Below are 13,423 nucleotides of genomic sequence, written 5' to 3'. Positions count from 1 at the left end.
ACTCTTTCATTGTATCTTACTATTATGGATCTTAGGCCAAGTACATTGCTATAAGAACGCAGGAGAGTTTGTAACACTGAGTCCTGACTATGCCAGAAAATCAACTTAATAAAGACGACATGTGCTTAAGCGGCATTGTGTATTGTTCATCGCAGAGGCTCCAAGAAGGTCAATCCTTCAGTTTTTAAAACGTAATGGGCTGCATTAGGGAATCGGATGGGTGCATGGGACGTATTGATTAACCTACAAAAGAAACACACCAAACGATCTGGGAGACTCTCTGAAAGTTCAACAACCTCAACTTGTAATGTAGATGGATTCACATCATGGGCCTGCCACATGGAGAGCAGATTTTTAATATATGGAGCAACGCGCGTGCTGCTGTTTTTAGCATTCTGGAGAGGGCCAAACCATGAGTTTATGAATCTCTGAGCCACCAAAGCAACACAAACATGACCTGTAGAACTCCGTATAAGAGAAGAACAAGGCAGCAGAGAATACTGGAGATCAAGTAATCCAGTACATTTTGTGAATTGTATAAAAGAAAAGGAATAGAAACTTTTAGTTTTCTCATAAACTAAAGCAAATTCCTATTCTACGCTAGTATCAAATCAAATCAAATCATTAACATTTATAAAGCGCGCTACTCACCCGTGCGGGTCTCAAGGCGCTAGGGGGGAAAGGGGGGGGTTATCGCTGCTCGAACAGCCAAGTCTTTAGGAGTCTCCGGAAAGCGGAGTGGTCCTGGGTGGTCCTGAGGCTGGTGGGGAGGGAGTTCCAGGTCTTGGCACTGGGTGTACACCACCCGCATGTGCTTTGATTGAGCTGTTGTCTGTTAATACTTCTTATCGTTTGGTGACTGAGGGGCATTGGTGAGAATGACTCCTCTGTGAAATGCTCATAGTATCATTGCTGTAAAGCTCAGTCTATGTGTGTTAGAAATGAGAATGGTGGAGACACAATTTAGTGGCACCGAAACACTGCGCCCAATTTTTAATAGAAGACCACCGAGCATACTGCGCATATCCCAGTGATGAGGCGGAGACGACACGCTGTGCATTGACATAACACAACAGGTGCTCAATCAAGGCAGTATTTGTGAGTTTGTTGTGTTTGTCAGTGTGAGTTCTCAAAAAATATTTGTATGTAAAAATATGTTTTCATATATTTTACCACAAAATTGTATTATAGTTGAAAACTAACTTTTAACAAAAATATCAGAGACTTTTAATTTGTGAATGTATTATTTTAGGATGAAATATAGAATACGTATACATGAATTGTGAGAATTAGTTTAAGTTTCTTTGAGTACACACAGCATACAATGGTTTGTCATATTTAATTAAGACCTGTGATCCTATACATGGTAGGTTGGCAAGAGTGAGCTGGTGAAGTGGAGCCTTTCTTTTGGTTGTTCAAAAACCCTGCACCCACTGCCATTGGAGGGAGATCAATCAATCAGGAATTTGTAAAGCGAACTACTCACCTGTGAGGGTATCAAGGCGCTGAAGTTGGGGGGGGGGGGGGGGAAGAAAGGCGCTGCTACTGCTCAAACAGCCAGGTCTTGAGATGTTTCCCGAAGGTAAGGAGGTCTTTGGTATGACACAAGTGGGTGGGAAGAGTCTTCAACATCTTGGCGGCAAGGTGCGGGAATGATCTGCCGCCGGTTGTAGTTCTGTAGACATGTAGGACGGATGTGAGGGCGAGGTCGGCAGAGCAGAGATTCCGGGTCAGGGTGTAGAAGGAGAGCCGTCTGTTGAGGTAATCTGGTCCGGTGTTGTGCAGTGTTTTGTGAGCGTGGGTGAGGAGTTTGAAGGTGATTCTCTTGTTGACTGGGAGCCAGTGGAGGTCCCTCAGATGGCCTGTGGCGTGGCAGTGGCAGGGGATGCCATAGTCCAGTTTGCTGCTTACAAGGGCTTGGGTGACTGATCTTCTGGTTTCGGTGGGGATCCATTTGTAGATCTTACGGAGCATGCAGAGGGTATTAAAGCAGGAGGAGGAGATGGTGTTGACTTGCTGGGTCATGGATAATGAGGAATCAAAGATGAATCCTAGGTTGCGTGCGTGGTCGGTGGGAGTCGGAGAGGCTCCGGAGTGGCGGGCCACCAGGAGTTATCCCATGTGGAGGGGGTGGAGCCGAAGATGAGGACCTCAGTCTTGTCAGAATTCAGTTTCCGGCAGCTGTTCCTCATCCATTCGGCGATGTCTTTCAGACTTTAGCCAAACGTTACCATCTTTTGCTTCAGCATGCAGCCGGTGATGCACACTTGTAAATCTGAGGTGCTTGTCATGGAAGGGGCACCCACACATGAAAGACCAAAAAAGTCTCCTTATTGCGGAGGTGAGATGAGAATCAGGTTTGGCTTTAGTGAGTTCTGAGTCTAAATTGGATGCATTCTTGGGCTCTGACTTCTGGCCTAACGAGTCTTCTTCACTGTGCTGTCTGCACCAGTCCAGTGCTTAATTAGAGCCGGTGGTTTCTGGTGCGGGCACCGGCACTCATTTTCGGGGGCCAGCACTTTTTCTGCCTCAAGCATTTACTGCGAGCAAAAGACACATATGGGAAAGAAGGAGGAATAGAAAAAACGGAAAAGCGTCACAAAGGGAGAAAGCAGAAAGCTGCAAGAGTGAGCAGAAGGGGCAGGGAGTGGCTGTAACTTGATTAAAGAGACCCAAGATATATTCAGGATTTTGCTGCCTCAGTATTCTATGCTTACACATTTATTTGCAGCAGCTGTGTGTTTCAAAGGAGAGCTTTGGGCACCTGCACGTTTTTATTTACAAATTAAGCACTGCACCAGTCCCCTCTAAACCCTTAGTGATCATGTTTGTTTCAGCCTTGATAAAGTCCCCGTGGCAGGGACAAAGCATGTGCCGGCTGCCCCCAGCTTGGTTTACCTGTATTTGTATAACTGAATGGTAAAATATTTTTCTGTATAACTACATTTTCAAATGAACACTGAAAAAAGTTAGTATCACATGCTTATACCTATAAGATGCACTTCCAGCCAGTGACAAAAAACGTGTTGTGCACAGAACCTCAAGATGGTATGATGATATAGAGCCCTCACTGATCAGTTTTGCAGCCTGCTCATCGTGTTAAGTTTTAGAAGAGAAGCCCATGGCCCTTCAGAATATGAGCCAGCTGTTTTCTGGACTAAGTTTAGTGGGACTATTTCAACTCTCGCCTTGACAGGCAGCCAAGTGCAGATGTTTGTGGGTTCTTAAGGTTCGTCCTCCAGTGGCTAATGCTTTAAATATGTCTCTGTGCTCAACATCAAGCTGCCAGATGGAGCATCCTGTTACAAGGCCATGTTGGTCCTGAGGGGACACCTCACCCACTTCCTGTGAAGTCCTCTACCCCGGACCGCCACCCATGATTCCTCACCTTGGAACCGCTGGTGTACCGCTCGGTGCCTTCCATCCGTGCGGTGATGGGCACGCCCTTCATGAAGACCTGCCCCTGGTGTTTGACGGGCTTCAAGTTGTACATCACCATGAAGGGGCTGGAAAGGTTGTCTGCAAATTAAACACAAGACATGGTTGAAGTGGAGATGGCGAGCATTGCAGAAATCACAATGAAAGTGCAGAATTCTTTGTTGGCACAAATAAGAGCCTGAGGAAGTAAGGGGTATTAATCAGCGCAGGGCAGGGACTAACCTGGATTCTGAACTTAAAATTAAGATTTGATATTTAGGTCCTTTATTAGAACTCGGCGGAGGAGTTACTCCGTCACAATGGTGATGGATATCCCGACCACCGAAATCTAAATTCCATAGGATATAATAGGATTTATTTTTTGGTGGACTGGGTATCGATCAACAGTGTGACGAAGTAACTCGTCCGCAAGATCTAAATCAGGCCGTTAGTCAGTCCAAAAGTATGTACTTCAGCAAGGGTGCAGGATACACTATTATCCTGCTTTGAAACACACACTCCTCCTGCCTGTGGAACGGGGAAAGATGTGGTAGAACTCTAAATCTTTAATACCCGAACAAAAGAGCAAAGTGTGATCAGCACTGTTTCCACTATCCTGATCACGAAAAAAACTTCTGCTCTTCAAGAGAGGCTCTAATTTCCCAAATTTCTAACTTGTAATAACAAATCCATGGCGGCACAATTTCCATTTAACACAACATTCACCAGGTTGATGAAATTCACTTGATGAATGTTCATTTCTTCCCTTCTCCATCCTACTGGATTTAGGGACATATGTACGAACACATTTTCCCATAGACACAGAATGGGCAAAACTGCTTGCTACATCTGGCCCTTTATGTTTCCCTCTGCATCACTCTCAGACATCCCATTCTGCTGCTTCTCTTAGGTTTCCTACTCTTAAGCCCTACGTCTGCAGGGAGGCCCCAGTAGCTCCTACCAACTCCTGCTCGCTAAACCACCGCACCTCATCTGCCCTTCATGCTGCGTCTCGGTGTCCCCACCTCACCTCCGCCACTATCACTCTCTCTGCGGTCCCAAATTATACAGTCCCCTTACCTTAACAATCATTCAGTAGAGTTCACTCAATCAATAGATTTGTTGAGCGCTACTTGTTACCCGTCAGGGTATCCAGGCACTACACAAAAAGTGATGGGTGGAATGCTTGAATTAATCTCAGCCACTGGTAATTACTCAGCGGCATCCCAATCCATTTTTACACTGCACACCACGTCCCCTCCGTTTGGACCCAGCCATATGAAAATCAGCCTTGACCCCGTTCCTCATGAGAACAGTCCAGCCTGAACCGCCAGGCCAGGTCCTCCCTGGACCGGAAACAAGCATCCTGGGACCGGTATCATCCTAGTTATGGGCTCATTACCTGTGTATAGCCTAACAAATATCTGCTCCCAGTCACCACCTTTACTCTAAACATCCTAACTCCACTCCCTCGTTTCCTGGTCCGCTCAAGCTTCTTCCTTAGCGCTGCTCTAGGCGCAGTAACGGAAACAGAAGAAAGACTACTGCAAATTTATTTTTATATTTATTCCATTATTTTATCTCAGTTTATTAAAGTTACCAACAGTTAAATTATTTGGTTAAATTATTTAGTTTAATTTATTTTACATTTGTTTTATTTTAGTTTAATATAACTTGCTCTTCCTTCTTTTTAAGTAGAGTACGATGTTTTAGCAACATTTGTTTATTTTTTTCACCAGGACTTCAATTCTCTCAGCATACAAATCAGGAAAGAGTTGTCCTGCAGAGACTGCAGCTGTCCAGTGCGTCTGTTGGAGGGAGAGCAGCATGTCCCCACCCTGGCTTAGACTTTAGTGCAGAAATGTGTTTTGTAGTGCAAACGAGCAACTGGTGATGACTGTCATCACAAACTTGTGGCAGCTGGACACTTTTATGTCTGTGTGATCAACAATCAAATATTGCACAGATGCATTGTCACATTTTCTAGTACCATTTTAAGCTGAAGTAGAAACACAACTTTTACCTGCACCTCACAATGCACATTAAAGCTAAGATTCAGGAGAAGTGCCTGGAAACTGGTCCAGAAGGCAGACAGCTTGATTATGCGCCCTTGAAACCAAGGAGCATCAGACTGGAGAACTGTTGCAGTAATCTAGGAGTGTCTAATGTTGGTTCAGAAGGGTTGATACATGCTGGATTTTCACCATCCCCATCCTGGATACTTTTCATGTAAGCTGGAATAATTTACTGAGGCTGGTTGTCCTAAAAATATGGCATGGACCTAGTTCTCCTGGTGCAATGCTGGAGGGCAAATCGTAATCCCAGGGGGCAAACCTTGGCAGAGTGCAGGACCGGTGTCTCCTGATGGGAGTGCACGTCATGTTGGTTGGTGATGAGGCAAAGGGACACCCCAGACAAAAGAAGGACAGAGTGATAGAACAACCTGGTCTCCTTACCCAGTCCATCGTCTTCATCCTTCGAGAAGCCGTCCAAGTCATCTCCAAAGTCCAGGACGGAGTGGTCCAGCCGGCTGGGCAGCAGATTGCTGTCTGTGCCATCTGCAGTCATCATCCTGGGAGGTTACCTGGGACTGGGCCTCACCCATACACCTGGCCTGTGGACAGAAGGGATTCAGAGAGGTCAGAGAAATCCATGCCTGTGGCGGGAAGGTACAGGTTCAACACCTGGAGAACACCAGCTAAGGATGTCTCAACAGCCCTGAATGATCCACCATCAAAAACGACTTTAGTTCCTAAAAATATTTTTAAACATTGACATGTAACATTTTAAACGTTGCCAATTAACATCAGGAATATCTTACTAATGGTCCATAAATATTTCTTCCTGAAGTTAGAAAAATGAATCACATTAAGGTTTTGTACAAACATTCCGCAGTAAAAACTGGCAAGGGCCGAGTCCAAATTCTGCACCCCTTAAATGTCAAAGGTTGTTTATTCCGACATTTACAAGTATGGTAAAACAAATATTTTTTACATCATAGTATAATAACCAGAAGGTTAGAGGTCGGGTTTATAGAGGGATTGCAGGCTCCCACCACGTATTTCACATCTATAAATGTAGTTACAGGTTCGACCCATAACTGCAGGTGTTGTGTTTTTACCACCCACTGTCAATGCTGTTAGCATCTTTGACTGTTCTAAGAACTTTAATCAGAGGCAGCATCGCTTCGTGTCTCTGAGAAGGAAATTAAGCCTTTGTTGTCCCTCTTTTCCAACATGTTAGAGAACTAAAATCCCTTGATTTCTGCTACGGCTTAACAAAGGACATATGTTACCCCAGGCGTCTTTGTTTGAACTGTGATGGACTTGGAGCAGTCGGTACTACCTGCTTCAGTAGCTGTGGGAACCTTCTAGCGAAGGTGATCGAGCCAGCTGACCTAGTGAGAAAGAAACATACAACTCGCGTCCAACAAACATCCACACTCGTGGTAATGTCATGACGCCGATGAGGGACTTCACCGTCAACACCTTTGGGATCATTGTTAGGCACCTGCCTAGGTTTAGAGACGGTCGAAGAGGTGTCCACCACCCTGAAACAACCCACACTACGGAGACTCAAGAGTGAAAACAGCAGCACCAGTCAGGTACTCAAGTATACCCTGAACCTGGTTCCCAAGGCATACTCCAATCACAATCTGTACAACTAACTCCGAAGGAGTCACTGGTCAACAGTAGTAACCGGGCATAAACACTGAAACCAGAAAGCTAGAGATTAAAAGCAAACCAACCACATCCAACTAAAGGCACACCAGAAGAATGGGGATAAGCTACTACTAAGTGATCACTCACCCCATACCACGAGACCACTAATCCCACACCATGAGACCACTCATCCCACACCACGAGAACTCATCCCACACAACAAAACCCCTCATCCCACATCGAAAACCACACATTCCACAAGAGAAAACCACGCATCTCAGACAAGCTCACTCGCCCTACACCACAGCCCACTCATCCCACACATGACCATGCTTCCCCACAACACAAGACCAATCATCAATCATCCCATACAAGACCGAGACAACTCATCCCACATCACAATAACACTCATCCTACACAACAAGGACACTCCCCCCCCCCCCCCTCAAACTTCTCACCGAATATCACAGGACCACTCATCCCCACGCCGCCACCATCCAGTGAGCATACACAATCCCCAACCCTAGCAAACACAAACAGGACCACTCTTACTGGAAGACTGGCATGTGTCTAACGAGTCACCATAAGAAGGAATCAAACCCACGGCATTATAAACGTTGGCACTCACCTGCGATAAACCCAATAGAGGGTAAAGAAACATCCAGCAAGGGTTAGCGAAGATGTTCAGGGATTCTGAATGTCAACTTTTGGTGTCACAGTTCTCCTTCCAGCAGCCCTACTGCCACTATCACCTGAAAATATTCGAGGAAGATGTTGCTGTTCAGTTTCCTCCTCTACCCACTGGCCATGTTTCTACATACCAGCTCTCTTTCCAGTGTAAACCAAACCTCCTGAAACATCTGAGAATATCCAGAGCTCCCAAGGGATACGATGGCCATCCTGCTGCACCATCCCTCCTTTGTGTGTTCTAGAGTACGGTCCGGCACATCTATAAATCTTTCCTCAAGCAGTTTGTCATCCATATCGTGTGGTGAGGTCCCCTTCACTGTAACACAACAAGATGATGGACGGTGCTGAGACTTTTCAAACACTCACCTCCAGTCACAGATCTGGGTTGAATCCATCGTTCTTTTGGTCACCATGCCACCCCAGTTTGGACCAAACCATATGAAAATCAGTCTTGACCCTGTCCTCAAGGGAAAAGTCCAACCCAAACTGCCAAGCCAGGTACTCACTGGACTGGAAACAAGCATCCTGGGATAGGTTTCAGGGTATCACCCTTCACCACCCACGCTAGCTTGAATCTAGTGACACAGTGAGCAAGGGACCAAATCTAGGCATAACCTGGCCGCTTAGGGAGAACATGGAAAAAAAAAAAAAAAAAAAAAAAAAAAAAAAAAAAAAAGAGGATGGACGGACTGCTAAAACTTTTCAAACCTTCACTTTATATACTAGCTAGCTTTTCAAGGCACCACCCTATAAGCAAGATTTACGCAGCACTGAATTTGTTGGATAAAGCCCTTCTTGTCCTTCCCTGTTTACAAGGGCTGTTCTAGCAATTACGTAATGTCTTAATTTCTCTGGGTGTAGACGCAACATCATGGCCACAAAGCTGAGTTCTATGCCCACAAGTGCCAGTATGTGGCAAGTCCTTTTGTTTTTTCTTCTGCCAGAAAGATACCAACACGTTTTGTCAATTCTTTGAAAATCAATATTAGTCTGGCCCAGTTGTTCCCAAATTCTTTAGAACCACAGCCCAATGTTAAGAACGACAAACTTTCGCAACCCACGTAGCTTTAATGGATACAAGGGAGGCGACTTTTGAATCTAAGTAATGCATCATGTGGTAGACGGCACATTTTCCTTTGAAATAGTCGCTAACTTTCCACAGACGTACACTTTTACTGTGAAAAACAAATTGCACAGAAATTATAATGTGAGGAAATCGGGTTTCAGTATTTTTTTTCCCCTCTGTGCCTCACCAAGTACAGTGAATTGATTTGTTTTGATCTATAAAAAATTTTGTTTCCATCACACTTCAGAATTACAAAACTACTTTAGCTTCTTGGACTGCAAAGTGTGAGGAGTTTGTAAACACCAATCCTCATGTTAGAAAACAAACTGCAATTTATCAGAAGACACACCCCGACATATGATCCCTGTCTTTGAAGTGCAGCAAATGTGCCAAAATTTAAACGGAATTAAAGGGCAACTTTGTTTACTGCTTGGACTTGTGTGACCCACCAAAAATTGGCTCGCGAGTTGACCCACAGTATTGCTAACGCTCTCAGCCTCATCTTCCCCTCTCAGCCTTTGATTCCACCATGAAGAAATAGTCAAGATATTGCGGCACATAATCTCATATCACCACCTCTTTCATTGCCCATTCCGCAAATCTGCTAAGTTTCTCAAAGTCTGCACAAGCTTCTGCGCAGCCCATGGGTATGTCTCATACACAAGGGAACATAAATCAAGTCCTTCAATCATACACATAGAAATGCATCTCCGGAGGATGGACCGAGAGTAATCTGAAGGTAGATTTGATATCCATTGTAGCCATCTCTGCTCCGACACAGCAACTGTGCACCATCTTGACTGCCTCGCCTACGCCTGTGTACACCACTGAACACTTACTACCATCGTTGTCAAACACCCTTCTGGCCACGACAGGTGGTGTATCATCCCATAATCCCCTCATGAGTTTTTTTCCAAGACGGTTGGTGAAGTAAGTTTAGCCATTGGGGGCTGCAATCAGCACCTCCATCTGCCCCAATATGTTTTTTTTAATAAACATGTGCTGTATAATCTTCCCTGTTTCCGGACGTTTCTCGAGTTATCCGCCCACCTAGCATTCCATCTATCCATGCATGGGATCCTACAACCCTCCTGAACCCTCACCAGATGTTCTGCAGCTGCCCGTCCTAGCTACAACTTGAGATAGAGACCCAAACGTCTCTTTAAGTGGCATAATTGCCTTTTCCAGGCACCCTCTGCCTTCCCATACCTCTTCCCGTTTTGTCCCCATTACGCCTGCTTCAGTGCATGAATGGGTGCCTTCTACTGCATCATTGATATTCAGAACTTGCACCAGTACGGATAACGGGCCCTTTGTTATAGGTCCAGCAGGAGCCAATGACTCTCCCTCTCTCTCTGCCCCATCTACCGCCCCTCCTAAGGTGGGACACCCTGGAATATGGGGTATGGGGTTCCAAAACCCCCTCACCATGAGCTGTCAATGATTTGGTCGGAGTCATTTGCGGCAACCACAACCCGTTGTCTAATTCTCACCACGCATTAGCCAGGTTCAAGCTCCTGCAAGACCAAAACTTCCTCATCCAACCTCAACCAGGCCAACCACCCCAAGGCAGATACTGTGCGATCTGACCACATCCAGGTATTCCCATAGTCCGACACTGGCCTCTGGGGTAGACAGCAAATGTTTCTATGTTCGTGGGAACTCATGGTGTTTTTGCCAATTCACGTTCTTCGCTTTTGACACCTCCTTGCACCTCGTCTCCCCGTGCAAAAGCTTAAAGGTGACTACATATTAATTGCACCAGATCTTTACTCCCGTCTACTATAGCTTCCGCTCCTCGTTTTCATCGCCCACCTTTCCTGTATCTTCTTTTGCTGTGTCCTGTCCTCCACCAGTCTCCATACTTCTGACTGTTTTATCCTCTGCCACTTGATCACCAATGCCTTACCCCCCCTTGTCCTCCCGTTTCCCCTACTGTGGTCAACTGTCCTTCCTCTCGATTATCCCGTCCGTCCTTGCCCAGAACGCCTTCTTGCCTGTCCCTTTTCTCTGTCTGATCATTCACACAAGACTCAAACAATGCCGGCGGAAATCCCGACCACACCCTTTTTTTCTGCTGCCCCTTTTTCACTCCCACCTGCCATTTTCCCCCACACTGCCCCCTCCAAGGTCCATTGCCTCCATTCATTCACACACTCACTGTTGGGCCAGTCTGCTACTCCTCGCCCCAGAACCGCTTATGGACCCTCTTTTCACAGCTTCTCTGCCATTCCTCTACTCCGGCTCTAGGCAACTGGTGTCTCATCTCTGTGGTGGTCTTTTCTAGTCCCGGGCTCTCCGTGCCACTGGATTGAAGCTAACCTGGCTAATGAGGCCTAATATCCCGAAAGTGGTCCCATGATGCCCGTTTCTGGTCCAGGGAGGACCTGTCCTGGCAGTTTGGGCTGGACTGTTCCTATGGGGAGAAGGGTCAAGACTGATTTGCATTCAGCTGGGTCCAAACTGGGGAGACGTGGCGAGCAAAAACACTGATGGATTAAACCCAGGTATGTGACTGGGGTGAATGTTTAACAATGTTCAGCATTCTGTCCATCATCTTTTTGTGTTGCTATCGTCTTGTCTTCGGCCCATGGACCACCCCCAATTGCCTTGTCCTTTGCTTGTCCCTTCTCACTTTCTCCTCTCCCGTCTCTCGGTCACCCATCCTCGCCTCTTCGGTCCCTCTTTCTGAGGCTGATGTGATCTGTCCTTCACTCCATGTTCCCATCTGACTGCTTTCTGAAGACCCCTTGTCTTTCTCTTCTTCCGACGCTATAACGTGCCTCTCTCCATTCGCGCTTCCCCACAACCTGTCCCACAGCCTCGTCGCCCCCATGTCCCGACGAACGCCTCAGCATCCTTACTGCGTCACACAGACACCACCAGTTACTGCTGGCCGCCTGCCCCCAGACCTTTGGGCACCCCTATACACTCCTGCTGCGGTCGCTCACTTAGGTCTGTCAGCTGGTGTCTGCATTTGGAGTGTTTGGAATTTGCGTAGTTGCAAAGAATAAGCCATAATTACGCAAAATGTATCTCAAATTGAAAAAATTACCCAAACAGTCCGTTATAGTAAAACTTCAACTCGAGAATGTAATTTTGAGTTGATTTCCAGTTGCTCTTCTTCAAAATACAGTTGCTTGAGATCAGATTTGCAGTTTTGTGCTTGGAAATTACCCAAAAAGTCCCCTTGAGTAAAAAATCTACCTGAAGTGTTTGTCGAACACCCACATTAAGGCAAATACACTTGCATTTAGATACAGACATTTGCATTCAAATGTATAGTTTCATGCTAAAAAAATTACTCAAATAGTTCGCTCAGGTAAAAAATCTACATGAAATGCTGCTCACATTCAAATATTACCCAAGCTGTACATCTCTCGTTAAAATTTCTTCCTGAAATTATGTGATGAGGATTAATGATGTAATCTCTGCAAATTCGTGCAGATTTTGTTACTCAACATAACAAAATGTTGTCAAGTTCTGCGGCGCATTTAGAATTTTGCCCAGGCCTAGTCTGCGTCAACAAATGCTTCTGACAAAGGGCAATTTCTTAGCTGCTCCCAGGGTCGCGAGAGCGGCTCGTTCTTTATTGGAGATGGCGCTCTGCACACATCCATCCCTCTCTGGTACTCATAACTGCCCTTGGCGGGGTCAGGGAAGGCGCGTGCCCGTGGCATCATTGCATAGTGCCCTGCTTCGTCCTCCTAAATATCCCCTGGCAGAGAGGGCAGTGCCCCCCCCGCCGAGGGCCCTGCTGAAACCGGGTGCACCATGGCGAGATGTCAACGGGACACGGAGTGAACCCCAGGTTACAAGTCTTGCAATACTTTCTAGACTCTTGTGAAGTACAATATATTAACTAAACTTACGCTAGTCCCGTAAAGGACAAAATAAATTTACAAGCCACTGGAACCGAATCCTTCACAAGGGGCGTGGACCCAAGTGGTTGCTTCTTGGTTTGTCTACCAGAGCAGGGATGTGACCCCCCCCAATCCCCAAATCAAGAAACAGGCGAGAATCTGGAAAAATCTCTATTTATAATGCCTTTAAATTCTCTTTCCAGTATAGAATATTGGAAGGAATCAACCAAGATGACAGCAGCTTTGAATTTACGAATCCACTTGGTTTCTTTCCGTCTTGGGGATGTGCAGGATTCCACCGAGATGATGAAAGGCCAGGTGCGGCCCACAATTTCATCATCCTATGCGACCAAAATTATGCAAAAAGTCGCCTAATTAATGCAAAAAAATGCATCTCTTGGAGTACCTGTGCTCAAGTGCAAAACTATATAAAGCGAGTGATGGCGACCTCTCACCTTAGTGGGCTTTCTGAAGTCACATCAACCAACCAGGAGCTTCTACTGAGGGCGATGATCAATCCCAGCTGCCACCTCTTGAAAACCCAAGAGAGAATCTGCAACTCCGGAAAACGTTCCAATGTATCCTGGAAAACGAGGCCCCCGAGAGAAAGCTACACACAAAATTCGCAACATAAAAATCAAAAACATCATTGTAAAAGTCATTCCTGTTGTTAAGTACATGTTGAGAGGAAGTACATTTGTAAGAATGTTAAGTACATTTCGAGA

The 13,423-nt window shown here is 45.9% G+C and overlaps 1 protein-coding gene across 2 annotated transcripts in view; it reads right to left on the bottom strand.

Moving 5' to 3' along the window:
- Positions 1 to 13,423, bottom strand: part of PLD2 (phospholipase D2) — a 205,023-nt gene that overhangs the window by 109,159 nt on the left and 82,441 nt on the right. Inside the window, exons 3-5 of one of the 2 annotated variants that reach the window (XM_069215728.1) lie at positions 13,154 to 13,308; positions 5,874 to 6,031; positions 3,389 to 3,519 (exon numbers count right to left, since the gene is read on the bottom strand). In XM_069215728.1, the coding sequence (XP_069071829.1) occupies positions 3,389 to 3,519; positions 5,874 to 5,988 (246 nt within the window). In that variant the 5' untranslated portion in view covers positions 5,989 to 6,031; positions 13,154 to 13,308. The remainder of the gene's footprint in view (positions 1 to 3,388; positions 3,520 to 5,873; positions 6,032 to 13,153; positions 13,309 to 13,423) is intronic. The other variant, XM_069215730.1, reaches the window with a different exon arrangement.

This window comes from Pleurodeles waltl, chromosome 12, assembly GCF_031143425.1.
Source record: "Pleurodeles waltl isolate 20211129_DDA chromosome 12, aPleWal1.hap1.20221129, whole genome shotgun sequence".
Lineage (NCBI taxonomy): Eukaryota > Metazoa > Chordata > Amphibia > Caudata > Salamandridae > Pleurodeles > Pleurodeles waltl.
This window is presented reverse-complemented; position numbering and strand designations above follow the sequence as displayed.